This window comes from Bombina bombina, chromosome 1 (genome assembly GCF_027579735.1).
Source record: "Bombina bombina isolate aBomBom1 chromosome 1, aBomBom1.pri, whole genome shotgun sequence".
In the NCBI taxonomy this organism is placed as follows: domain Eukaryota; kingdom Metazoa; phylum Chordata; class Amphibia; order Anura; family Bombinatoridae; genus Bombina; species Bombina bombina.
In genome coordinates this window covers 1,290,807,581-1,290,835,412 of record NC_069499.1, presented here as the reverse complement: position 1 = coordinate 1,290,835,412, position 27,832 = coordinate 1,290,807,581, and the positions used below count along the sequence as shown (strand labels likewise).

General features: G+C 39.3%; 1 protein-coding gene across 1 annotated transcript in view; it reads right to left on the bottom strand.

Annotated features, from left to right (window-relative positions):
- Nucleotides 1-27,832, bottom strand: part of CEP89 (centrosomal protein 89) — an 805,336-nt gene that overhangs the window by 530,587 nt on the left and 246,917 nt on the right. Inside the window, exon 10 of the mRNA XM_053701611.1 lies at nt 1,176-1,259. Within this exon, the coding sequence (XP_053557586.1) occupies nt 1,176-1,259 (84 nt within the window). The remainder of the gene's footprint in view (nt 1-1,175; nt 1,260-27,832) is intronic.

Sequence of the window (27,832 nt, the reverse complement as noted above, 5' to 3'; positions counted from 1 at the left end):
AATCAGCCCTGAGGAAGCCCTGTTGAGTCCTGTGATGTGGGGGTGAAACGCGCGTAGGCATTGGAGGACTGAGTCCTGGTCTGTGAAGGCGCTGAATACAAATGCTGGTGGTATAAAAAACGCTCTACTGGTGTCCGTATGCGGAAAACTTTGGTAATTTGGAAGCTAAGTACTGTTGCTTGTGCTGATGATACGGATCTGACCAAGGAAACGGCGTGCCGTAACTGAGCATCCATGTTCTCTTTACCATAGGCGGTTGAACTCTGCATATGAAAATGTGCTAACTCTTCTTTCTAAAGTTGTTAATGTATCTGTATGATCAACTGTTTATTGCCATGTGTTTTCTATACTTTGCATACCATTGAATATCAGCACTATCTCTAGCGCTCCATAGCATGGATGGCATAGATCCTATTCTATACCTACCCAGGTCTGGCCTCCAAAAGCTTTTTTGCTTGGGGGTTCTGTGTGCAGCAGGGTGTTGTCAGTCCGTGTTAAGGTGCAGCTAATTACCTCTGGCCTGACCTGCCATTTATACTTCCTTACCGCTGTATACTTATGTTTGGATTCACAGGCGCCTTAGTAACGAGGACCGGTCCTTTGTATTATTATTATATACATTTTAATATAATATTGTTTTTATATTTGGGTGTTTTCTTGTCATTGTATATTTGTCGCAGTAGTTATATGGTGGGAATCTGTATCCTGTGATGATATTTTGTATGTTGCTCCTAACACTACCCCTTCATCACAGTCTTTTTGACCTATAAATAAATATTTATATTTTTTTATCAATATAAAAGAGTGCCAATTTCCCTGGCTTTGACAAATGGGCTTACCATATCCCTTTTGTGGCATCTATCTCTTGCTGTAATTTATTACATACCTATTTAAGGGGGCTGCACCAATAGTGCTGAATTAGCACCTTAATAATATTCAAATTAATTGTTTTGTGTAGTTGCTATTAGTGGTTGACACAAAAACACACACACACATACATTATATATATATATATATATATATATACACATACATATACACATACAAACACACATACATACATACATACATACATACATACACACACATATACACGCACACATATACACACACACACATACGTTAGTAATATACCTTATTGTAAATGTATGTAGCTAAAGAAAATCACTTCCTACCTGAAATGATAGGATGATGTTGTCCTTTTCATTCATTCTGTCTTCATACGCAAGTAACAAAGGTGACAAATACTTCATATCCAGCTGAAACAAAATTAGACTTGTGCTTAAAAGCAATATTGCTCTACATAAAAAACAGTACACATTTTATTGTTTCATTTTACTCAAAAAATCCACCTAGCAAGTCTTTACCAGACTCCTGCAAACTTTTGATAACATTTTCCACTAACAAATTTGGTATTTGTGTAACTAAAAATGAACTTAAAACACTGGGTTTCATACATGTCCAAAGACCTCCCTTACAGGCCAGATTTTGAGGATATCTGAAATGGAGCACAGGTGTAACCATGCTTATTTCTTCTACTCCCATTCAAGCTAGTCTGATGGGGAGGCCGGAGGACGGGTTTGAAAACAGTCAAGTCCAAAAAAAACTTTAATTTTTCAAATAGGGCATGTCATTTTAAACAACTTTCCAATGTACTTTTATCAACAATTTTGCTTTGTTCTCTTGGTATTCTTAGTTGAAAGCAAACCTAGGAAGGCTCATATGATAATTTCTAAGACTTTGAAGTCCTCCTGTTTTTTATTTGCTTTTAACAGCAGGGGAGAGCTAGCTCATGTAGGCCATATAGATAGCATTGTGATCACGCCCTTGGCTAGTGGAAGACACTGCACTAATTGGCTAAAATGCAAGTCAATAGATAATAACTAAAAGTCATGTGATTAGGGGCGGTCAGAAGATGCTTAGATACAAGTTAGTCACAGAAGTAAAAGGTGTATTAATATAACAGTGTTGGTTTTGCAAAACTGGGGAATGGGTAATAAAGGGATTCTCTATCTTTTTAAACAACAAACATTCTGGTGTTGACTGTACCTTTAAACGTATGCTCCCCTGTACTGAGTGAAGCTACCACACATGTGCAGCAGCTATGTCTCCCTCTGTGAGCACACTGAAGGAGAAAGATTTGGGTGGGTGGTCACCTACTAACTGGCAGAACATCTCAATGCCAATTTAAATAAGAAAATAAAGCTGCCAGAGGAACACCATCTGACCAATTTCAAAGATAATTTTTAGTTACACAGATTTTTACAGTTATAGATAACTGTCACTAAAGATTGCATTATATAAGTCTAACGATTATAGAAGTCTGTCCCTTTAAACCCACAGTTGCAGATGATAAGTAGTACAATGTATACATGATCTAACAAATTATTCTGAAAGAAGCAAAAGGTTATTAAATATGGGAACTTCAAATAGCCCAATAATTGAGTTGCAAATATCAGTCTATTTATGCACGTGATGTAATAAAACAAAACATTTTTGCACAGATTTCATATAGATTCTGAAAAACAACAAGCAGGTGACTGGTACAAAAAAAAAAATCAATTTCAATTTAACTGACAAAAATAATAACATAATTTATTCTTACCTGATAAATGTATTTATTTATTGACACAGTGAGTCCATGGATCATCTTAATTACTGTTAGGAATATCACTCCTGACCAGCAGGAGGAGGAAAAGAGCACCACAGCAAAAGCTTTTAAATACCACTCCCCCTACCCACAATCCCCAGTCATTCGACCAAAGGGAAAGGAAGTAATCTGAGGTGCCTAAAATTTATAGAAAAACAAACTGTCTGAAAAAACAGGGCGGGCCGTGGACTCACCGTGTCAAGAAATAAATAAATTTATCATGTGAGAATAAATTATGTTTTCTTTCTAATGACACGGTAAGTCCACGGACCATCTTAATTACTATTGGGAACCAATACCCAAGCTAGAGGACACGGATGATAAGGGAGGGACAAGACAGTTAACCTAAACAGAAGGCACCACTGCTTGAAGAAACTTTCTCCCAAAAGAAGCCTCTGCTGAAGCAAAAGTATCAAATTTGTAAAATTTTGAAAAAGTATGCAAAGATGACCAAGTCGCAGCCTTGCAAGGCTGATCTACAGAAGCTCCATTTTTGAAAGCCCAAGAAGATGAAACAGCCCTCGTAAAATGAGCCGTGATTCTCTCAGGAGGCTGCTGACCAGCAGTCTCATATGCCAAGCGAATAACACTCCTCAACCAACAAGAAAGAGAAGTAGCCGTAGCTTTCTTACCCTTACACTTCCCAGAAAAGACAACAAATAAAGAAGAAGACTGGCGAAAATCCTTAGTGGCCTGAAAATAATATTTCAATGCACGAACCACATCCAGGTTGTGCAACAAACGCTCCTTATGAGAAGGATTAGGGCACAAAGAAGGAACAACAATCTCTTGATTAATATTCTTATCAGAAACAACCTTGGGAAGAAAACCCAAGGCAGTACGCAGAACTACCTTATCAGAGTGAAAAATAAGAAAAGGCAATTCATACTGTAATGCTGAAAGCTCCGAAACTCTTTGAGACGAAGAAAAAGCCACCAGAAACAAAACCTTCCAAGATAACATCTTAATATCCAAAGAATGCATAGGTTCAAACGGAGCCTGTTGAAGGACTCTAAGAACCAAATTAAGACTCCTACGAGCCTGAATCATAGTCTCAATGACTGACTCAGAAAAACCACGCTTAGAAAGAATCAAGCGTTCAATCTCCAAGCAGTCAGCTTCAGAGAAACGAGATTTGGATGAAAGAAGGGACCCTGCAAAAGCTTAATGGAAGACACCAAGGTGGAAGGGAAGACATCTCCACCAGATCTGCAAACCAGATTCTGCAAGGCCACGCCGGAGCAATGAGAATCACTGATGCCCTCTCTTGTTTGACCCGAGGAAGAAGAGCAAACGGAGGGAACACATATGCCAGGCTAAAAGTCAAAGGAACTGCCAGAGCATCTATCAGAACAGCCTGAGGATCCTTTGACCTCGACCCGTACCTCGGAAGCTTGGCATTCTGACAAGATGCCATGAGATCCAACTCCGGCTGCCCCCAATTGAGAATCAAGCTGGAAAATACCTCTGGATGAATTTCCCACTCCCCCGGATGAAAAGTTTGTCTGTTCAGAAAATCCACTTCCCAATTGTCCACCCCTGGAATATGGATAGTAGAAAGACAACAGTTGTGAATCTCTGCCCACTGAATAATCTTGGCTACCTCTGTCATGGCCAAGGAACTACGAGTTCCTCCCTGATGATTGATGTAAACCACTGACGTTATTTTGTCCGACTGAAACCTGATAAACTGGGTTGACGCTAGCTGAGAACAGGCTAGAAGAGCATTGGAAATTGCTCTCAGTTCCAAAACATTTGTAAGATTGTAATATGTATAAATGGTATCATTGAGATTATAGAGAGGTTAGTGTGTCCTTCTGACTATTTTAACATTAGGCATGATGTAATGGTGAGGTGGTCAGTTATGCATGCTAAGTGCTGAGATCATACATGGATAGAAAGGAATGATGAGAGTTGCAAAAGCTTACTATAGCTCAGACTACCTTATTTGGAACATGGCCAGAAGTATATTGTCAGCAGTTTTAAAGGGTATAAGAATCAGGGTGAGAATAGAGTAGTCAGAGTGCCTCTCTGAAGGGAAAACATCAAGTTACAATCCATTACTTAAGGCCTCCCACAGTTGAAGCAAACTGGGTAATATAATGTTATTTACTATTTCTCTGTTAAATTGTTTTTCTGTGTTTTAACCTTGTAAACAATAACAAGTAATCTTGTTATTTATCTTTATTTAATAAATGTGTGATTGATTATTATGAAGGAAGTATTGTTGTCTGTTCCTGGAGGGTTATATAGATATACAGAAGATTGTATATAGATTTGTTTGCACAGGGCCCATTATTGATGTATGTATATATTAATTTTGCGACGTGAACAGCTTTTAACATAAGATCCTTCTGTGTTTAAGTGTAATTTCTTACATATTTTGGCGATTGCAGGTAGAAGAACTGTTAGAATTTGTGTTCACAACAGATAGCTTTATTTATAGATTTTGTTAAAGAGAGATAGATTACTTATGCTAAGGAATTAGCTAGCATTCTTTAGATGAGTAGTTGTTTATAACATTCACAAGGTTAAAAGGTTATGGAGCCGTTTATAGGAAAGATTGCTTCAGTTAAAAAAAAAACTGAATCTTTAAATTACATAAAGGGTGTTTGTAATCCATAAATTTAGTGTACAAGATTATGTTAATAAATCTATTGAACATAAGATATTTTCTAAATCTGAAGAAGAAAATAAAAAATAATAATCATTAATGTTTAGTGCATATAACAGAAATATATTACTCAGGTAATTGGAGAATTATAGAATATAGGCAATTTGCTATTAAATTTTGTTTGAGTCTAGTAAGTGCAACAGATGCTTCTGTCAAGTCAATGAAACGAGAGATGTTTTGTTGACTGACTGCTTGTAGAGCAATCAGAGTTTAAAGTCAGGGCAAACGTGTGTCTCTGAGGATAATTTTGTGTCAAAATATTAATGAATTGCAAATAACACTGGGAGAGATTAAGGCATGAATCGCCACATGTAGAATACCAGTTGATTTTGTAAGATTTAGAGTGTGTTGAAAATATATTTGACATGAATGTGGAAATTGTAAAGATTGCATTTTGGTTTTAGAAGAAACATTTGATAAAGAAGGAGTGTTGATTTCATACTAAATTTAACCAAGCTTTTGTCTAGCATGGAAATTGCTATGTTAAGTAAATTATTTGACATAATTGTAGTACACATAGATGATGGATTAAAAACAAGTATGCCTTCATATGTAATTCTTAGCCCAAGAGTTAAACAATTAGTGCATGAATTACTAAAAACATTGGGTATTGATTAAATGGATGTTTATTCATCATATGGGAATTGCATGCATGAATGAATCAGTGCAAGGGTTTGCTGATAAACTATTTGAAATGTATAAATTAACTTTGCCTGAAAATACTGAAGTGGATCATAAGAATAAAATATATAAGCATGAGATAATAAACTGCAGTAATCCAGAAATTAGAAAATTGATTGGTTTGACTGTTTTCAAGTAAAACTTTTAACAAAATAATTGAGTGTCTAAAAAGAGCAGAGTTGTTGTGTAATGAAACTAACAGGGGAGTAAAACAGAGAATGTCTGCAGTTGAAGAGCCATTCCCAGATAACAAACAATGTACTAATACCATGTCCAACAAGAAAACAATTGTAAAACTAATTATTATCTTTGTAAAAAATTGAGACATATTAATGCACAATTTGTACAAAGACACAATACTGTTGTAGCAACATCTGCTGAACCATTTGAAACAGGATACAAATTGGAAAAAATCTAAAAAAGGAACTGGAAAGAGTTGATTGATTCAAATTACAAATAAAATTACCAGTTCTGAAAATGGGTAAAAAGGGATAATCGCCTCCCAATTTTGTCTGGAGTGAGGTTCAGACGTAATGTATATCGTTACCCAGTTTTAAAAAGGAGTCGTGAATGGTGGCTCACGATAGAATGTATTTTTCGTAAATACTGTGTGCCTGTATTCATTATTTATAGGGATGCACCGAAATTTCAACCGCAGAAAGTTTCGGCCGAAAATGGCATTTTTTGTTATTTCGGTTTTTGGGTTTCTTTCCTTTTATTTTCGGTAAAATTATTGTGTAGCATATTTCAAATTTGATGCCAGCCTAGAGCTGCTGTTTGAGTTCATTACTTGACTTACTGTTTTGCACATAATAATAGTTTTCTAGGACTATACTTTATTTTGATAATTGGTAGCAAAACAAAAACGGTTAAATCTGATTCTGTTACACAGAACTAAATAAAGAATAATACTAGCCCCCAACCTCTCCTCCTTTAAATGCTCCCTAAAGACCTTCTTGTTCAGGGAAGCCTATCACCAAATCAGTAACTAATGAATTCCACTTGCCTAATAGTTGCCCTTATCTAACTTCACACTAACAACATTCCCACCTTTGCAGTCCCCACCTTCTGTTTCTCACCCTCCTACCCATTTAGATTGTAAGTTACCACGGGAACAGGGCTCCCAATTCCCCCTGTATTTGTTTGTTAAATTTTGTCTGGTGTCTCATATTGTACTGTCCTTTAATCTTTGTTACCTATGAACTAGCGATGCACCAAAATTTGGGCCGCTGAAAATGTGCAATTCCAATTTCGGCCCAAAGAGGACCAAAATGGCTAAAAATGTACAGAACTGGCATGGTACAACAGAGCACACACATAAGTACCATGACATGATGATATTTTAAACCAGCAGAGCCCTTTTTTAAGTTTTAATTATTAGAAGGAAACCAAAGTTCTGAATAGTGAATACAGTAATCAAAGGAGGATAAGTAACATGTTTATAAACACTTGATATTATCAGACACAGCCCTAAGCACACACAGTGAATATCTATAAGCCTTATATACAGTGCTCATACATCAGCCTCTTGTGCATAGACATTCTATTCGCCTGAGGCAAATATGCAAGCACACTATATATGCATAAGCCCCAAGCCAGTGTTAATTTTGACGGCAAATTTCAATTTAGTCTTAGTTTTAGTCTTTTGACTAAAATGCCATTTTAGTTTTAGTTGTATTTTAGTCATCTGAATTGTTTTAGTTTTAGTCTAGTTTTAGTCAACTGAATCTCCAGTAGATTTTAGTCGACTAAATCTCCAGTAGATTTTAGTTGACTAAAATCTAAGGGGTTTAGTTAAAGTGTAATGCATTATTTAAGTATTTCTCTATAATTTGCAAACTGATAATATACTTCAGGAGTAAACATAACACCTGTTATTATTTATGGTATTAAGGTTTAAACATGCAATACAGAAACAGATTTAGACGTTGTGATATGCAACATCTTTATTAAACTTTAAAATATAAAAAACAAAACTGTAAACTGTATTGGCTGTATTGCACATATTACCCAATATAAAAACTTTAACAGTTCTCTGTTAATAATTAAAACAAGTATCAAGTAACTCAACACAGCAAAACGTTTATGCAGCTAGCACAGGCACAGCATAACTTAAACCCATACTCGTGGTTTATGCTTATTTCTATAGGAAGAATCAATTAATTGTTCACAGATTTGAAAAAATTTCTGCAACGATATTAGCACTGCTCTAGAACTTCCAAACTCATTATATACTCCTGGAGTAAAGGTTTATTAACCTGATTTTATTTATGGTATTAAGGTTTGAACATGCAATACAGATTTAACAGATTTAACTGTTGTGGTATATAACGTCTTTATTTAGCTTAAAATTTAATAAAATAAAGTTTGTACATTTTACAAAAGAGCAGTAATTAGATATGGATTGATTATAACACCTTGCATAAAATGTTTTTGTCAGCAAATTTTGATTTAGTTTTAGTCATAGTCTTTTTACTAAAATATCATTTTGATTTAGTTTTAGTCATAGTCTTTTGACTAAAATGTCATTTTAGTTTTAGTCGTATTTTAGTCATCAGAATTTCTTTAGTTTTATACTCATTTTAGTCAAGTTTTAGTCGACGAAATTAACACTGCCCCAAGCTCGTACACAGTTGATACAAATTAGCACCCAACAGACAGTGTATACAAAAAAAGCACAGTAACTTTCTATAACCACCTTGCACGTAAGGTTGTAGCTAAGTCCGGTGGTCCTGGTGATAGGCGAGAGGCAGACTCCATTTGGGGCTACGGACATATAATCTGACAGGTCAGTGTGAGACCCGAACCAGGAACTAGGCAGAGATACGATGATAAAAAAATCAGGTGCAGCCACGCACATCGCACGGATAACTACACCAAAAAACAAAACACATGTCCACCTCGTATTGTTGTCTGGCTATAACCACGCTCTCCCTTATAGAGCTCCAGTTTCACTGCAGATCACGCCCTACGGTACAAGTGACCACGTCCATTTGTTGGAGCTTTCCCGCCAACAAGCTCTCTCAGCTACACACACACACACACACACACTGTAGTTAAAAAAGAAAAAAACAATTTTGGTTTTGTTTCGTTTTTTTGGCCAGGGGCATCCTGAATTTTCGGTATCGGTTTCGGTCCAGAATTTTCATTTCAGTGCATCCCTAATTATTTATACCTCACAAAGCCTCAATCTAATCCATTGTCTATAGGGAGAAAACAAATTGTTTTGTAAGTTTTTCAAGGTTCACATACTAATGTTATAAAGCTAAAAAGAGTATGATTTTAATTGGTATTTTGAACTAGAAGAATTTTTAGTGAATTTGCCTGATGAAATTTCAATTTTGGGTTATAATTTTTTCACAAAATATAAGGTTGTACTTGATTATGTTAATGAGAAAATATAGTTTAATTCAGATGATAAACATTGTGTTATTTCTGTTTCACATTGTGTTTATAGTTTAAAGAAACCTGACAAGTTAAATTTACTTGTAAATAGAAATGTTAAAAGTTACAAATTTTGCAGCAGTATGCACATGCATTTGCTAAACTTAAACATGACTGTGGAGAATTGCAAGGAGAAGAGTTTATCACAGGAAATGCATTTAGCTAAAAAGCAATATCCATATTAATATTATTATTATTATATTATTAGGGAAAGTGAGCCATATGTAGAGCAAAACATAATTTATGCTTACCTGATAAATTCCTTTCACCTGTAGTGTAGTCAGTCCACGGGTCATCCATTACTTATGGGATTATATCTCCTCCCTAACAGGAAGTGCAAGAGGATCACCCAAGCAGAGCTGCTACATAGCTCCTCCCCTCTACGTCATACCCAGTCATTCGACCGAAACCAAACGAGAAAGGAGAAACTATAGGGTGCAGTGGTGACTGGAGTTTAATTTAAAATTTAGACCTGCCGTAAAAAACAGGGCGGGCCGTGGACTGACTACACTACAGGAGAAAGGAATTTATCAGGTAAGCATAAATTATGTTTTCTCCTGTTAAGTGTAGTCAGTCCACGGGTCATCCATTACTTATGGGATACCAATACCAAAGCTAAAAGTACACTGATGACGGGAGGGACAGGCAGGATCTTTACACGGAAGGAACCACTGCCTGTAGAACCTTTCTCCCAAAAACAGCCTCCGAAGAAGCAAAAGTGTCAAATTTGTAAAATTTTGAAAAAGTGTGAAGTGAAGACCAAGTTGCAGCCTTGCAAATCTGTTCAACAGAGGCCTCATTCTTAAAGGCCCAAGTGGAAGCCACAGCTCTAGTAGAATGAGCTGTAATCCTTTCAGGAGGCTGCTGTCCAGCAGTCTCATAGGCTAAACGTATTATGCTACGAAGCCAAAAAGAGAGAGAGGTAGCCGAGGCTTTTTGACCTCTCCTCTGTCCAGAATAAATGACAAACAGGGAAGAAGTTTGACGAAAATCCTTAGTTGCCTGCAAATAAAATTTCAGGGCACGGACGACGTCCAGATTGTGCAGAAGTCGTTCCTTCTTTGAAGAAGGGTTAGGGCACAATGATGGAACAATCTCTTGATTGATATTCTTGTTAGTGACTACCTTAGGTAAGAACCCAGGTTTAGTACGCAGAACTACCTTGTCTGAATGAAAAATCAGATAAGGAGAATCACAATGTAAGGCCGATAACTCAGAGACTCTTCGAGCCGAGGAAATAGCCATTAAAAACAGAACTTTCCAAGATAACAGCTTGATATCAATGGAATGAAGGGGTTCAAACGGAACACCTTGCAGAACGTTAAGAACTAAGTTTAAGCTCCACGGTGGAGCAACAGTCTTAAACACAGGCTTAATCCTGGCCAAAGCCTGACAAAAAGCCTGAACGTCTGGAACTTCTGACAGACGTTTGTGTAAAAGGATAGACAGAGCTGAGATCTGTCCCTTTAACGAACTAGCAGATAAACCCTTTTCTAAACCCTCTTGTAGAAAAGACAATATCCTAGGAATCCTAACCTTACTCCATGAGTAACTCTTGGATTCGCACCAATATAAGTATTTACGCCATATTTTATGGTAAATTTTCCTGGTAACAGGTTTCCTAGCCTGTATTAAGGTATCAATCACTGACGCCGAGAATCCCCGCTTTGATAGAATCAAGCGTTCAATCTCCATGCAGTCAGCCTCAGAGAAATTAGATTTGGATGCTTGAAAGGACCCTGAATCAGAAGGTCCTGTCTCAGAGGCAGAGACCATGGTGGACAGGACGACATGTCCACTAGATCTGCATACCAGGTCCTGCGTGGCCACGCAGGCGCTATTAGAATCATCGATGCTCTCTCCTGTTTGATCCTGGCAATCAATCGAGGAAGCATCGGGAAGGGTGGAAACACATAAGCCATGTTGAAGACCCAAGGTGCTGTCAGAGCATCTATCAGTACCGCTCCTGGGTCCCTGGACCTGGATCCGTAACAAGGAAGCTTGGCGTTCTGGCGAGACGCCATGAGATCCAGATCTGGTTTGCCCCAATGATGAAGCAGTTGGGCAAACACCTCCGGATGAAGTTCCCACTCCCCCGGATGAAAAGTCTGGCGACTTAGGAAATCCGCCTCCCAGTTCTCCACGCCTGGATTGTGGATCACTGACAGGTTGCAAGAGTGAGACTCTGCCCAGCGAATTATCTTTGAGACTTCCATCATCGCTAGGGAACTCCTTGTCCCTCCCTGATGGTTGATGTAAGCCACAGTCGTGATGTTGTCCGACTGAAACCTGATGAACCTCAGAGTTGCTAACTGAGGCCAAGCCAGAAGAGCATTGAAAACTGCTCTTAATTCCAGAATGTTTATTGGAAGGAGTCTCTCCTCCTGAGTCCATGATCCCTGAGCCTTCAGGGAATTCCAGACTGCGCCCCAACCTAGCAGGCTGGCGTCTGTTGTTACAATCGTCCAATCTGGCCTGCGGAAGGGCATCCCCCTGGACAGATGTGGCCGAGAAAGCCACCATAGAAGAGAATCTCTGGTCTCTTGATCCAGATTTAGCATAGGGGACGAATCTGAGTAATCCCCATTCCACTGACTTAGCATGCACAATTGCAGCGGTCTGAGATGCAGGCGTGCAAAAGGGTACTATGTCCATTGCCGCTACCATTAAGCCGATTACCTCCATGCATTGAGCCACTGAAGGGTGTTGAATGGAATGAAGGACACGGCAAGCATTTAGAAGTTTTGATAACCTGTCCTCTGTCAGGTAAATTTTCATTTCTACAGAATCTATAAGAGTCCCTAAGAAGGGAACTCTTGTGAGTGGCAATAGAGAACTCTTTTCTACGTTCACCTTCCACCCATGCGACCTTAGAAATGCCAGAACTAACTCTGTATGAGACCTGGCAGTTTGGAAACTTGACGCTTGTATCAGAATGTCGTCTAGGTACGGCGCCACCGCTATTCCTAGCGGTCTTAGTACCGCCAGAAGAGAGCCCAGAACCTTTGTAAAGATTCTTGGAGCTGTAGCTAACCCGAAGGGAAGAGCTACAAACTGGTAATGCCTGTTTAGGAAGGCAAACCTTAGATACCGGTAATGATCCTTGTGAATCGGTATGTGAAGGTAGGCATCCTTTAAATCCACTGTGGTCATGTACTGACCCTCTTGGATCATAGGTAAGATGGTCCGAATAGTTTCCATTTTGAACGATGGAACTCTTAGGAATTTGTTTAGGATCTTTAAGTCCAAGATTGGTCTGAAGGTTCCCTCTTTTTTGGGAACCACAAACAGATTTGAGTAAAACCCTTGTCCGTGTTCCGACCGCGGAACTGGGTGGATCACTCCCATTAGTAAGAGGTCTTGTACACAGCGTAGAAACGCCTCTTTCTTTATCTGGTTTGCTGACAACCTTGAAAGATGAAATCTCCCTTTTGGAGGAGAAGCTTTGAAGTCCAGAAGATATCCCTGAGATATGATCTCTAACGCCCAGGGATCCTGGACATCTCTTGCCCAAGCCTGGGCGAAGAGAGAAAGTCTGCCCCCCACTAGATCCGTTTCCGGATCGGGGGCCCTCACTTCATGCTGTCTTAGGGGCAGCAGCAGGTTTTCTGGCCTGCTTGCCCTTGTTCCAGGACTGGTTAGGTTTCCAGCCCTGTCTGTAGCGAGCAACAGTTCCTTCCTGTCTTGGAGCGGAGGAAGTTGATGCTGCTCCTGCCTTGAAGTTACGAAAGGCACGAAAATTAGACTGTTTAGCCCTTGGTTTGGCCCTGTCTTGAGGCAGGGCATGGCCCTTACCTCCAGTAATGTCAGCGATAATTTCTTTCAAACCGGGCCCGAATGTCTGCCCTTTGAAAGGAATGTTAAGCAATTTAGATTTAGAAGTCACATCAGCTGACCAGGATTTAAGCCACAGCGCTCTACGCGCTTGAATGGCGAATTCGGAGTTCTTAGCCGTAAGTTTAGTTAAGTGTACTACGGCATCAGAAATAAATGAATTAGCTAGCTTAAGGACTTTAAGCTTGTCTATAATCTCATCCAATGGAGCTGTGCTAAGTATCTCTTCCAGAGACTCAAACCAGAATGCCGCCGCAGCCGTGACAGGCGCAATGCATGCAAGGGGTTGTAATATAAAACCTTGCTGAACAAACATTTTCTTAAGGTAACCCTCTAACTTTTTATCCATTGGATCTGAAAAAGCACAGCTATCCTCCACCGGGATAGTGGTGCGCTTAGCCAGAGTAGAAACTGCTCCCTCCACCTTAGGGACCGTCTGCCATAAGTCCCGTGTGGTGGCGTCTATTGGAAACATTTTCCTAAATATAGGAGGGGGTGAAAAAGGCACATCGGGTCTATCCCACTCCTTGTTAACAATTTCTGTAAGCCTTTTAGGTATAGGAAAAACGTCAGTACACGCCGGTACCGCAAAATATTTATCCAGCCTACATACTTTCTCTGGAATTGCAACCGTGTTACAATCATTCAGAGCCGCTAATACCTCCCCTAGTAATACACTGAGGTTCTCAAGCTTAAATTTTAAATTTGAAATGTCTGAGTCCAGTTTACTTGGATCAGATCCGTCACCCACAGAATGAAGCTCTCCGTCCTCATGTTCTGCAAATTGTGACGCAGTATCAGACATGGCTCTATTATTATCAGCGCACTCTGTTCTTACCCCAGAGTGATCGCGTTTACCCCTAAATTCTGGCAATTTAGATAGTACTTCAGTCATAACATTAGCCATGTCTTGCAAAATGATTTGTATGGGCCGCCCTGATGTACTTGGCGCCACAATATCACGCACCTCCTGAGCGGGAGGTGAAGGTACTGACACGTGAGGAGAGTTAGTCGGCATAACTTCCCCCTCGTTGTCTGGTGATAATTTCTTTACATGTACAGATTGGCTTTTATTTAAAGTAGCATCAATGCAATTAGTACACAAATTTCTATTGGGCTCCACATTAGCCTTTAAACATAGTGAACAAAGAGATTCATCTGTGTCAGACATGTTTAAACAAACTAGCAATGAGACTAGCAAGCTTGGAAATACTTTTCTAAATAAATTTACAAGCAATATAAAAAACGCTACTGTGCCTTTAAGAAGCACAAAAAACTGTCACAGTTGAAATAACAATGAACCAAAATAGTTATAGCAACCAATTTTTCACAGTAAATGTATCAAGTTAGCAAAGGATTGCACCCACCAGCAAATGGATGATTAACTCCTTAATACCCAAAAAACGGATAACAATTTAATATTAACGTTTTTATCACAGTCAAAACACACTATCACAGGTCTGCTGTGAGTGATTACCTCCCTCAAAACTAGTTTTGGAGACCCCTGAGCTCTGTAGAGACGTCCTGGATCATGGAGGAAGAAATAGGAAGACTGTGACTAAATTTTTACTGCGCAATAAAGCGCTAAAATAGGCCCCTCCCACTCATATTACAACAGTGGGGAAGCTCAGTAAACTGATTTTATTCAGAAACAAACGACAGCCATGTGGTAAAAATCATGCCCATAAAGTTTTATCACCAAGTACCTCAGAAAAAACGATTAACATGCCAGTAAACGTTTTAAAAATGAAATTATGAAATGTTATTAATAAGCCTGCTGCTAGTCGCTTTCACTGCAGTGTAGGCTCAATATTACTTAAATATAGACAGTATTTTCTTAGTGAAATTCCATTCCCCAGAAATACCTCAGAGTATACATACATACATATCAGCCTGATACCAGTCGCTACTACTGCATTTAAGGCTGCACTTACATTACATCGGTATTAGCAGTATTTTCTCAGTCAATTCCATTCCTTAGAAAATAATATACTGCAACATACCTCCTTGCAGGTGAGCCCTGCCTGCTATCCCCTGTTCTGAAGTTACCTCACTCCTCAGAATGGCCGAGAACAGCAAGTGGATCTTAGTTACGACCGCTAAGATCATAGACAAACTCAGGTAGATTCTTCTTCTAATGCTGCCTGAGAAGAAACAACACACTCTGGTGCCGTTTAAAATAACAAACTTTTGATTGAAGAAATAAAAACTAAGTTTAACAACCACAGTCCTCTCACACGTCCTATCTATTAGTTAGGTGCAAGAGAATGACTGGGTATGACGTAGAGGGGAGGAGCTATGTAGCAGCTCTGCTTGGGTGATCCTCTTGCACTTCCTGTTAGGGAGGAGATATAATCCCATAAGTAATGGATGACCCGTGGACTGACTACACTTAACAGAAGAAACAATATATTATTTACTTGAACAAGGTGTATTAAGAAAATGTAATACTAATTTTACTATTTAGTTTGCACATAAACCTGATGGAAATTGGTGTTAAATTACATCCAGTGACACCTGCCTATGCACCAAATGTCAGAGAGGTTCCTACTGTTTTTTCCTTCATCCCTCCCAATGCAAAGTTTTATTTAAGCCTTGATATAGCAAACAGTTATTGGTTTGTATCTCTGCACCCAAAGTCACAGTACAAATTTGTTTTCAAGTGGAAAGAAGATCAAGTTATGTTTGTTTATCTGTCTTCCTATGGTCCTGAACAATTCAGCAACAATTTCCATGAAAGGATGGCTGCTATTTTATCAAGATTGTCAAGACTATTAGCACTTCTGCAATATGTTGATTATTTGTTATTTGCTACAGAAACAGAAAAAGAACATTTTCAATTGTTTACAGAATTGTTGAACTTATTGGCAAATGCTGGACTAAAAGTGAATGCAAAGAAATGCCCATTTTTACAGACAACAGTGAACTTTCTAGGAGTGACAATATCACCTGAAAGAAAGATTCCAGATCAACAAAAATGGATGTAATAAAAAGACTGAGTATACCTGTGTCAAAGACTGTTTTAAGATCATTTTGGGATTGCTCCAATACCAAAGAGACTTTATTCCACAGTTTACAAACTTGGTTAAATCATTTAATGACTTAATAAAGAAAGAAGTTCCAGAGGATAATATAAAAGCACAATGGACAGAGTGTCATACAAAAAACTTTTGAGAACTTAAAAAAGGCTGTAATCAATGCTACAGTGTTGCTTCCACCAGACCCAGGAAAAATGTTTCACTTGGAAGCTGCTGCTACAGAAAAAACTGTATCTGCAGTGCTGTGTCAAGAGAAGTTTGGAAAACTGAGACCAGTGACCTATGCCTCACGACCTTTGGAAATATCTGAAGAAAAGTATTCCATGTGTGAGAAGCATGTGTTGTTAGTATTCTGGACATTAGAACATTTTACCAACATAACATGATTTCAAAAGGTGTTATTACACATTCTCCTTTGAACTTACTTGTGAAACCAGGAAACAGTATTTTGTCTAGAAGATTATCAGCATGGGTGCTGATGTTGATGCAAAGAAATATAGACATTATATTAATGGAAACAACTTTGTTGCCACCATGTTTGCTATATGAAGGTGAACTACATAAATATTCACTTCCTTTTTTGTGTTCTCCTTTTCCTCTCAATCCACATTTAAATGTTTTGGCGAAAAGTACAGATGTTTACTGTGATGGTTCTTTTTATCATTAGGATAGTAAAGCGTATACAGGTTTTTCAGTAATTTTACCTGATAAAATAGTTATGCATTCATGTGAGATACATTCTTCTCAATATGTTGAAATGGCTGCTGTTTGTTGTATATTGGAGCACTGTGCAGATATGGCTATTAACATTTATAGTGATAGTGCATACGTGGTTAACACACAATGCTTCCTTTGTATGTGTAGAATGGTTTTAAGTCATGTGATGGAAAGCCATTGGTACATACAAATCTGTTGAAGTATATTTGGGATTTGCTAAATAAATGTAAATTGCTGTGTGCAATAATTAAAGTAAAAGTTCACACTAAAGGTGATGAACATAACTAACAAAATAGCTTAGCTGATGCTTGTACTAAAAAGGATGCAAAAGAAGTAAAATTATAGGAGTTCAATGAGGTACCTGATATTTCTGCAATTACATTAAAAAATAATAATAAAAAAAACAAAAAAAACAGAATTTATGCTTACCTGATAAATTACTTTCTCCAACGGTGTGTCCGGTCCACGGCGTCATCCTTACTTGTGGGATATTCTCTTCCCCAACAGGAAATGGCAAAGAGTCCCAGCAAAGCTGGTCACATGATCCCTCCTAGGCTCCGCCCACCCCAGTCATTCGACCGACGGACAGGAGGAAATATATATAGGAGAAACCATATGATACCGTGGTGACTGTAGTTAGAGAAAATAATTCATCAGACCTGATTAAAAAACCAGGGCGGGCCGTGGACCGGACACACCGTTGGAGAAAGTAATTTATTAGGTAAGCATAAATTCTGTTTTCTCCAACATAGGTGTGTCCGGTCCACGGCGTCATCCTTACTTGTGGGAACCAATACCAAAGCTTTAGGACACGGATGAAGGGAGGGAGCAAATCAGGTCACCTAAATGGAAGGCACCACAGCTTGCAAAACCTTTCTCCCAAAAATAGCCTCCGAAGAAGCAAAAGTATCAAATTTGTAAAATTTGGCAAAAGTGTGCAGTGAAGACCAAGTCGCTGCCTTACATATCTGGTCAACAGAAGCCTCGTTCTTGAAGGCCCATGTGGAAGCCACAGCCCTAGTGGAGTGAGCTGTGATTCTTTCAGGAGGCTGCCGTCCGGCAGTCTCATAAGCCAATCGGATAATGCTTTTAAGCCAAAAGGAAAGAGAGGTAGAAGTCGCTTTTTGACCTCTCCTTTTACCAGAATAAACAACAAACAAGGAAGATGTTTGTCTGAAATCTTTGGTAGCCTCTAAATAGAATTTTAGAGCACGGACTACGTCCAAATTGTGTAACAAACGTTCCTTCTTTGAAACTGGATTCGGACACAAAGAAGGTACAACTATCTCCTGGTTAATATTTTTGTTGGAAACAACTTTCAGAAGAAAACCAGGCTTAGTACGCAAAACCACCTTATCTGCATGGAACACCAGATAGGGCGGAGAACACTGCAGAGCAGATAACTCTGAAACTCTTCTAGCAGAAGAAATTGCAACCAAAAACAAAACTTTCCAAGATAATAACTTAATATCTACGGAATGTAAGGGTTCAAACGGAACCCCTTGAAGAACTGAAAGAACTAGATTTAAACTCCAGGGAGGAGTCAAAGGTCTATAAACAGGCTTGATCCTAACCAGAGCCTGAACAAATGCTTGAACATCTGGCATAGCTGCCAGTCGTTTGTGTAGTAAGACAGATAAAGCAGAAATCTGTCCCTTAAGAGAACTTGCAGATAATCCTTTCTCCAAACCTTCTTGTAGAAAGGATAGAATCTTAGGAATCTTTATCTTGTTCCATGGCAATCCTTTGGATTCACACCAACAGATATATTTTTTCCATATTTTATGGTAAATTTTTCTAGTTACAGGCTTCCTAGCCTGAATCAGAGTATCTATTACAGAATCTGAAAATCCACGCTTTGATAAAATCAAGCGTTCAATCTCCAAGCCGTCAGCTGGAGGGAAACCAGATTCGGATGTTCGAATGGACCTTGAACAAGAAGGTCCTGTCTCAAAGGTAGCTTCCATGGTGGAGCCGATGACATATTCACCAGGTCTGCATACCAAGTCCTGCGTGGCCACGCAGGAGCTATCAAGATCACCGAAGCCCTCTCCTGAATGATCCTGGCTACCAGCCTGGGAATGAGAGGAAATGGTGGGAATACATAAGCTAGGTTGAAGGTCCAAGGTGCTACTAGTGCATCTACTAGAGTCGCCTTGGGATCCCTGGATCTGGACCCGTAGCAAGGAACCTTGAAGTTCTGACGAGACGCCATCAGATCCATGTCTGGAATGCCCCATAATTGAGTTATTTGGGCAAAGATTTCCGGATGGAGTTCCCCCTCCCCCGGATGGAATGTCTGACGACTGAGAAAATCCGCTTCCCAATTTTCCACTCCTGGGATGTGGATTGCAGACAAGTGGCAGGAGTGATCCTCCGCCCATTGAATTATTTTGGTCACTTCTTCCATCGCCAGGGAACTCCTTGTTCCCCCCTGATGATTGATATATGCAACAGTCGTCATGTTGTCTGATTGAAACCTTATGAATTTGGCCTTTGCTAGTTGAGGCCAAGCTTTGAGAGCATTGAATATCGCTCTCAGTTCCAGAATGTTTATCGGGAGAAGAGATTCTTCCCGAGACCATAGACCCTGAGCTTTCAGGGGTTCCCAGACCGCGCCCCAGCCCACCAGGCTGGCGTCGGTCGTGACAATGACCCACTCTGGTCTGCGGAAGCTCATTCCCTGTGACAGATTGTCCAGGGTCAGCCACCAACGGAGTGAATCTCTGGTCTTTTGATCTACTTGAATCGTCGGAGACAAGTCTGTATAATCCCCATTCCACTGTCTGAGCATGCACAGTTGTAATGGTCTTAGATGAATTCGTGCAAAAGGAACTATGTCCATTGCTGCAACCATCAATCCTATTACTTCCATGCACTGCGCTATGGAAGGACGAAGAACAGAATGAAGTACTTGACAAGAGCTTAGAATTTTTGATTTTCTGACCTCTGTCAGAAAAATCCTCATTTCTAAGGAATCTATTATTGTTCCCAAGAAGGGAACTCTTGTTGACGGGGACAGAGAACTTTTTTCTTTGTTCACCTTCCATCCGTGAGATCTGAGAAAGGCTAGGACGATGTCCGTATGAGCCTTTGCTTTTGACAGAGACGACGCTTGAATCAGGATGTCGTCCAAGTAAGGTACTACTGCAATGCCCCTTGGTCTTAGAACCGCTAGAAGGGACCCTAGTACCTTTGTGAAAATCCTTGGAGCAGTGGCTAATCCGAATGGAAGTGCCACAAACTGGTAATGCTTGTCCAGAAAAGCGAACCTTAGGAACTGATGATGTTCCTTGTGGATAGGAATATGTAGGTACGCATCCTTTAAATCCACGGTAGTCATAAATTGATTTTCCTGGATAGTAGGTAGGATCGTTCGAATAGTTTCCATTTTGAACGATGGAACCTTGAGAAATTTGTTTAGGATCTTTAGATCCAAAATTGGTCTGAATGTTCCCTCTTTTTTGGGAACTATGAACAGGTTGGAATAAAAACCCATCCCTTGTTCTCTTATTGGAACTGGATGAATCACTCCCATTTTTAACAGGTCTTCTACACAATGTAAGAATGCCTGTCTTTTTATTTGGTTTGAAGATAATTGAGACCTGTGGAACCTTCCCCTTGGGGGTAGTTCCTTGAATTCCAGGAGATAACCTTGAGAAACTATTTCTAGCGCCCAAGGATCCTGAACATCTCTTGCCCAAGCCTGAGCAAAGAGAGAAAGTCTGCCCCCCACCAGATCCGGTCCCGGATCGGGGGCCATCCCTTCATGCTGTTTTGGTAGCAGTGGTAGGCTTCTTGGCCTGCTTACCCTTGTTCCAGCCTTGCATTGGTCTCCAGGCTGGTTTGGGTTGTGAAGTATTACCCTCTTGCTTAGAGGATGTAGAATTAGAGGCTGGTCCGTTTCTGCGAAAGGGACGAAAATTAGGCTTATTTTTAGCCTTAAAAGACCTATCCTGTGGGAGGGCGTGGCCCTTTCCCCCAGTGATGTCTGAAATAATCTCTTTCAAATCAGGTCCAAATAATGTTTTACCCTTGAAAGGAATGTTAAGCAATTTTGTCTTGGAAGACACATCCGCTGACCAAGACTTTAGCCAAAGCGCTCTGCGCGCCACGATAGCAAACCCTGAATTTTTCGCCGCTAATCTAGCTAATTGCAAAGCGGCATCTAAAATAAAAGAGTTAGCCAATTTAAGTGCTTGAACTCTGTCCATAACCTCCTCATACGAAGATTCTTTATTGAGCGACTTTTCTAGTTCCTCGAACCAGAAACACGCTGCCGTAGTGACAGGAACAATGCATGAAATTGGTTGAAGAAGGTAACCTTGCTGAACAAAAATCTTTTTAAGCAAACCCTCTAATTTTTTATCCATAGGATCTTTGAAAGCACAACTATCTTCGATAGGAATAGTAGTGCGTTTGTTTAGAGTAGAAACCGCCCCCTCGACCTTGGGGACTGTCTGCCATAAGTCCTTTCTGGGGTCGACTATAGGAAATAATTTCTTAAATATAGGGGGGGGGAACAAAAGGTATGCCGGGCCTTTCCCACTCCTTATTTACTATGTCCGCCACCCGCTTGGGTATAGGAAAAGCGTCGGGGGGCACCAGAACCTCTAGGAACTTGTCCATCTTACATAACTTCTCTGGAATGACCAAATTGTCACAATCATCCAGAGTAGATAATACCTCCTTAAGCAGTGCGTGGAGATGTTCTAATTTAAATTTAAATGTCACAACATCAGGTTCAGCTTGTTGAGAAATCTTTCCTGAATCTGAAATTTCTCCCTCAGACAAAACCTCCCTCATGGCCCCTTCAGATTGGTGTGAGGGTATGACAGAACAATTATCATCAGCGTCCTCTTGCTCTTCAGTGTTTAAAACAGAGCAATCGCGCTTTCTCTGATAAGTAGGCATTTTGGATAAAATATTTGCTATAGAGTTATCCATTACAGCCGTTAATTGTTGCATGGTAATAAGAATTGGCGCACTAGATGTACTAGGGGCCTCCTGTGTGGGCAAAACTGGTGTAGACACAGAAGGGGATGATGTAGTATCATGTTTACTCCCCTCATGTGAGGAATCATCTTGGGCAATATCATTATCTGTGGCATTACTGTCCTTACTTTGTTTGGACACTATGGCACAATTATCACATAAATTTAAATGGGAAGACACCTTGGCTTTCATACATATAGAACATAGCTTATCTGATGGTACAGACATGTTAAACAGGCTTAAACTTGTCAACAAAGCACAAAAAAACGTTTTAAAATAAAACCGTTACTGTCACTTTAAATTTCAAACTGAAAAAGTATGAAGGAATTGTTCAAAATTCACCAAAATTTCACCACAGTGTCTTAAAGCATTAAAAGTATTGCACACCAAATTTCAGAGCTTTAACCCTTAAATTAACGGAACCGGAGCCGTTTTTACATTTAACCCCTATACAGTCCCAGCTATATGCTTTGCTGAGACCCAACCAAGCCCAGAGGGGAATACGATACCAAATGATGCCTTCTATAAGCTTTTTCAGTGATTCTTAGCTCCTCACACATGCATCTGCATGCCTTGCTCTCCAAAAACAACTGCGCATTAGTGGCGCGAAAATGAGGCTCTGTCTATAACTAGAAAAGGCCCCCATCTGAAAAAGGTGTCCAACACAGTGCCTGCCGTTTTTCTAAACAATCCCCAAGATTATAATAACCATTAATAGTTAGAATCTGCATAATATGCCTAGTAAAGCAATCGTTTTAGCCCAGAAAAATGTCTACTAGTTTTTTAAGCCCTTTTGAAGCCCTTTATTCTTTTATTTAACTAAGAAAATGGCTTACCGGTCCCCATGAGGGGAAATGACAGCCTTCCAGCATTACATGGTCTTGTTAGAAATATGGCCAGTCATACCTTAAGCAGAAAAGTCTGTTAACTGTTTCCCCCAACTGAAGTTACTTCATCTCAACAGTCCTGTGTGGAAACAGCAATCGATTTTAGTAACTTCTGCTAAAATCATCTTCCTCTTACAAACAGAAATCTTCATCTTTTTTCTGTTTCAGAGTAAATAGTACATACCAGCACTATTTTAAAATAACAAACACTTGATAGAAGAATAAAAACTACATTTAAACACCAAAAAACTCTTAACCATCTCCGTGGAGATGTTGCCTGTGCAACGGCAAAGAGAATGACTGGGGTGGGCGGAGCCTAGGAGGGATCATGTGACCAGCTTTGCTGGGACTCTTTGCCATTTCCTGTTGGGGAAGAGAATATCCCACAAGTAAGGATGACGCCGTGGACCGGACACACCTATGTTGGAGAAAAACAGATTTGGTGTCATTGCAAAATTCTTATATTCCTTATGAAATGTTAAAAGAATGGCATTAGCAGGGAAACCTTTATCAATTCCAGTATCATGGGCAAATGATATATTTATAATATAAAAAAAATGGAACTTTGTGTTTTAAATAAGTAAAAATATGCCAGTTGCTTGTATTCCTCAAGAATGTGTAGATTCATTTTTTTTTCAAAAAATTCATTTGCTTCCTATAAGCGGACATTATTCTGCAGATAGAACATTTGACACAAATACAGATAATTTTGTAATGGTGGCCACCAATGAAAGATATTTCTTTCATGTACTTAGCAAGAGTCCATGAGCTAGTGACGTATGGGATATACATTCCTACCAGGAGGGGAAAAGTTTCCCAAACCTCAAAATTCAGTTTTACAAACTTTGCCTCCTATGGAGGTGGTGAAGTAAGTTTGTGCTAGATTCTACGTTGATATGCGCTTCGCAGCAGGCTGAAGCCCGGTTTTCCTCTCAGGGTGCAGTGAATGTCAGAGGGATGTGAAGAGAGTATTGCCTATTTGAATACAATGGTCTTCCTCTAGGGGATCTATTTCATAGGTTCTCTGTTATCGGTCGTAGAGATTTCTTCTCCTACCTCCCTTTTCAGATCGACGATATACTCTTATATACCATTACCTCTACTGATTCTCGTTTCAGTACTGGTTTGGCTATCTACTATATGTAGATGAGTGTCTTAGGGCAAGTAAGTCTTATTTTATTTATGACACTCTAAGCTATGGTTGGGCACTTTATATGTAAAGTTCTAAATATATGTGTTTAAACTTATATTTGCCATGATTCAGGATAATCAGTATTCCTTCATTCAGACTGTCAGTTTCATTATTTGGGATAATGCATATGAATAAATATTTTTTCTTACCTTAAAAATTTTCAATTTACTTTTTTCCCTGCGGGCTGTTAGGCTCGCGGGGGCTGAAAATGCTTCAATTTATTGCGTCATTGTTGGCGCAAACTTTTTTGGCGCAAAATGTTGTCATTTCCGGCGCCCTAGTTGACGCCGGAAGTTTATTCGTGGTTGCGTCATTTTTTACGTATATGTGTTTTTGCGCCAAAAAATGTGGGCGTCGTTTTTTCGGCGTCAGAGGATGTGGCGTCATACTTGGCGCCAAAAAATATGGGCGTTGTTCTTGGCGCCAATAATGTGGGCGTCATTCTTGTCTCCACCTTTTTTTCACATTATTTAAGTCTCACTTTTTCATTGCTTCTGGTTGCTAGAGGCTTGTTTATTTGGCATTTTTTTCCCATTCCTGAAACTGTCATTTAAGGAATTTGATCATTTTGATTTATATGTTGTTTTTTCTATTACATATTGCAAGATGTCTCAACCTGACCCTGGATCAGAATCTACTTCTGGAAAGACGCTGCCTGATGCTGGTTCTACCAAAGTTAAGTGCATTTGTTGTAAACTTTTGGTATCTGTTGCCCCGGCTGTAGTTTGTGTTAGTTGTCATGATAAACTTTCTAACGCAGATAGTGTCTCCATTTGTAATAATCCTTTACCTGTTGTTTTTCCTTCAACATCTAATGTTCAGGATGTCCCTGTTAATGTAAAATAATTTGTTTCTAATTCTATTAGGAAGGCTCTGTCTGTTATTCCTCCTTCCAGTAAACGTAAAAGGTCTTTTAAAACTTCTCATATTTCAGATGAATTTTTAAGTGACCGCCATCATTCTGACTTATCTGTTTCTGATGAGGATCTATCTGGTTCAGAAGATTCTGCCTCAGATATTGACACTGATAAATCTTCATATTTATTTAAGATGGAGTTTATTCGTTCTTTACTTAAAGAAGTGTTGATTGCATTAGATATGGAGGAGTCTAGTCCTCTTGATACTAAATCTACTAAGCGTTTAAATTCGGTTTTTAAACCTCATGTAGTTATTTCAGAAGTTTTTCCAGTTCCTGATGCTATTTCAGAAGTAATTTCTAGGGAATGGAATAGTCTGGGTACTTCATTTACTCCTTCTCCAAGGTTTAAGAAATTGTACCCTGTGCCATCTGATAGATTAGAATTTTGGGACAAAATCCCTAAAGTTGATGGGGCTATTTCTACTCTTGCTAAACGTACTACTATTCCTACGGCGGATAGTACTTCCTTTAAGGTGGTTGCGTCATTTTTGACGTATATGTGTTTTTGCGCCAAAAAATGTGGGCGTCGTTTTTTCGGCGTCAGAGGATGTGCCGTCATACATGGCGCCAAAAAATATGGGCGTTGTTCTTGGCGCCAATAATGTGGGCGTCATTCTTGTCTCCACCTTTTTTTCACATTATTTAAGTCTCACTTTTTCATTGCTTCTGGTTGCTAGAGGCTTGTTTATTTGGCATTTTCTCCCATTCCTGAAACTGTCATTTAAGGAATTTGATAATTTTGATTTATATGTTGTTTTTTCTATTACATATTGCAAGATGTCTCAACCTGACCCTGGATCAGAATCTACTTCTGGAAAGACGCTGCCTGATGCTGGTTCTACCAAAGTTAAGTGCATTTGTTGTAAACTTTTGGTATCTGTTGCCCCGGCTGTAGTTTGTGTTAGTTGTCATGATAAACTTTCTAACGCAGATAGTGTCTCCATTTGTAATAATCCTTTACCTGTTGTTTTTCCTTCAACATCTAATGTTCAGGATGTCCCTGTTAATGTAAAATAATTTGTTTCTAATTCTATTAGGAAGGCTCTGTCTGTTATTCCTCCTTCCAGTAAACGTAAAAGGTCTTTTAAAACTTCTCATATTTCAGATGAATTTTTAAGTGACCGCCATCATTCTGACTTATCTGTTTCTGATGAGGATCTATCTGGTTCAGAAGATTCTGCCTCAGATATTGACACTGATAAATCTTCATATTTATTTAAGATGGAGTTTATTCGTTCTTTACTTAAAGAAGTGTTGATTGCATTAGATATGGAGGAGTCTAGTCCTCTTGATACTAAATCTACTAAGCGTTTAAATTCGGTTTTTAAACCTCATGTAGTTATTCCAGAAGTTTTTCCAGTTCCTGATGCTATTTCAGAAGTAATTTCTAGGGAATGGAATAGTCTGGGTACTTCATTTACTCCTTCTCCAAGGTTTAAGAAATTGTACCCTGTGCCATCTGATAGATTAGAATTTTGGGACAAAATCCCTAAAGTTGATGGGGCTATTTCTACTCTTGCTAAACGTACTACTATTCCTACGGCGGATAGTACTTCCTTTAAGGATCCTTTAGATAGGAAGCTTGAGTCCTTTCTAAGGAGAGCTTATTTATGTTCAGGTAATCTTGTTAGACCTGCTATATCTTTGGCTGATGTTGCTGCAGCTTCCACTTTCTGGTTGGAGGCTTTAGCGCAACAAGTGTCAGACCATAATGCTTATAGCATTGTTAAACTTCTTCAACATGCTAATAACTTTATTTGTGATGCCATGTTTGATATCATTAGAATTGATGTCAGGTATATGTCTTTAGCTATTTTAGCTAGAAGAGCTTTATGGCTTAAATCTTGGAATGCAGATATGACTTCTAAGTCAACTTTGCTTTCTCTTTCTTTCCAAGGTAATAAATTATTTGGTTCTCAGTTGGATTCTATTATTTCAACTGTTACTGGGGGGAAAGGAACCTTTTTGCCTCAGGACAAAAAAACATAATTTATGCTTACCTGATAAATTTATTTCTCTTGTAGTGTATCCAGTCCACGGATCATCCATTACTTGTGGGATATTCTCCTTCCCAACAGGAAGTTGCAAGAGGATCACCCACAGCAGAGCTGCTATATAGCTCCTCCCCTAACTGTCATAGCCAGTCATTCGACCGAAAACAAACAGAAAAAGGAGAAACCATAGGGTGCAGTGGTGACTGTAGTTTAATTAAAATTTAGACCTGCCTTAAAAGGACAGGGCGGGCCGTGGACTGGATACACTACAAGAGAAATAAATTTATCAGGTAAGCATAAATTATGTTTTCTCTTGTTAAGTGTATCCAGTCCACGGATCATCCATTACTTGTGGGATACCAATACCAAAGCTTAAGTACACGGATGATGGGAGGGACAAGGCAGGATTAAGCGGAAGGAACCACTGCCTGAAGAACCTTTCTCCCAAACACAGCCTCCAAAGAAGCAAAAGTATCAAATTTGTAAAATTTTGAAAAAGTGTGAAGTGAAGACCAAGTCGCAGCCTTGCAAATCTGTTCAACAGAGGCCTCATTTTTGAAGGCCCAGGTGGAAGCCACAGCTCTAGTAGAATGAGCTGTAATCCTTTCAGGGGGCTGCTGTCCAGCAGTCTCATAGGCTAGGCGTATTACGCTCCGAAGCCAAAAGGAAAGAGAGGTTGCCGAAGCTTTTTGACCTCTCCTCTGTCCAGAGTAAACGACAACAGGGAAGATGTTTGACGAAAATCTTTAGTAGCTTGTAAGTAAAACTTCAAGGCACGGACTACGTTTAGATTATGTAAAAGACGTT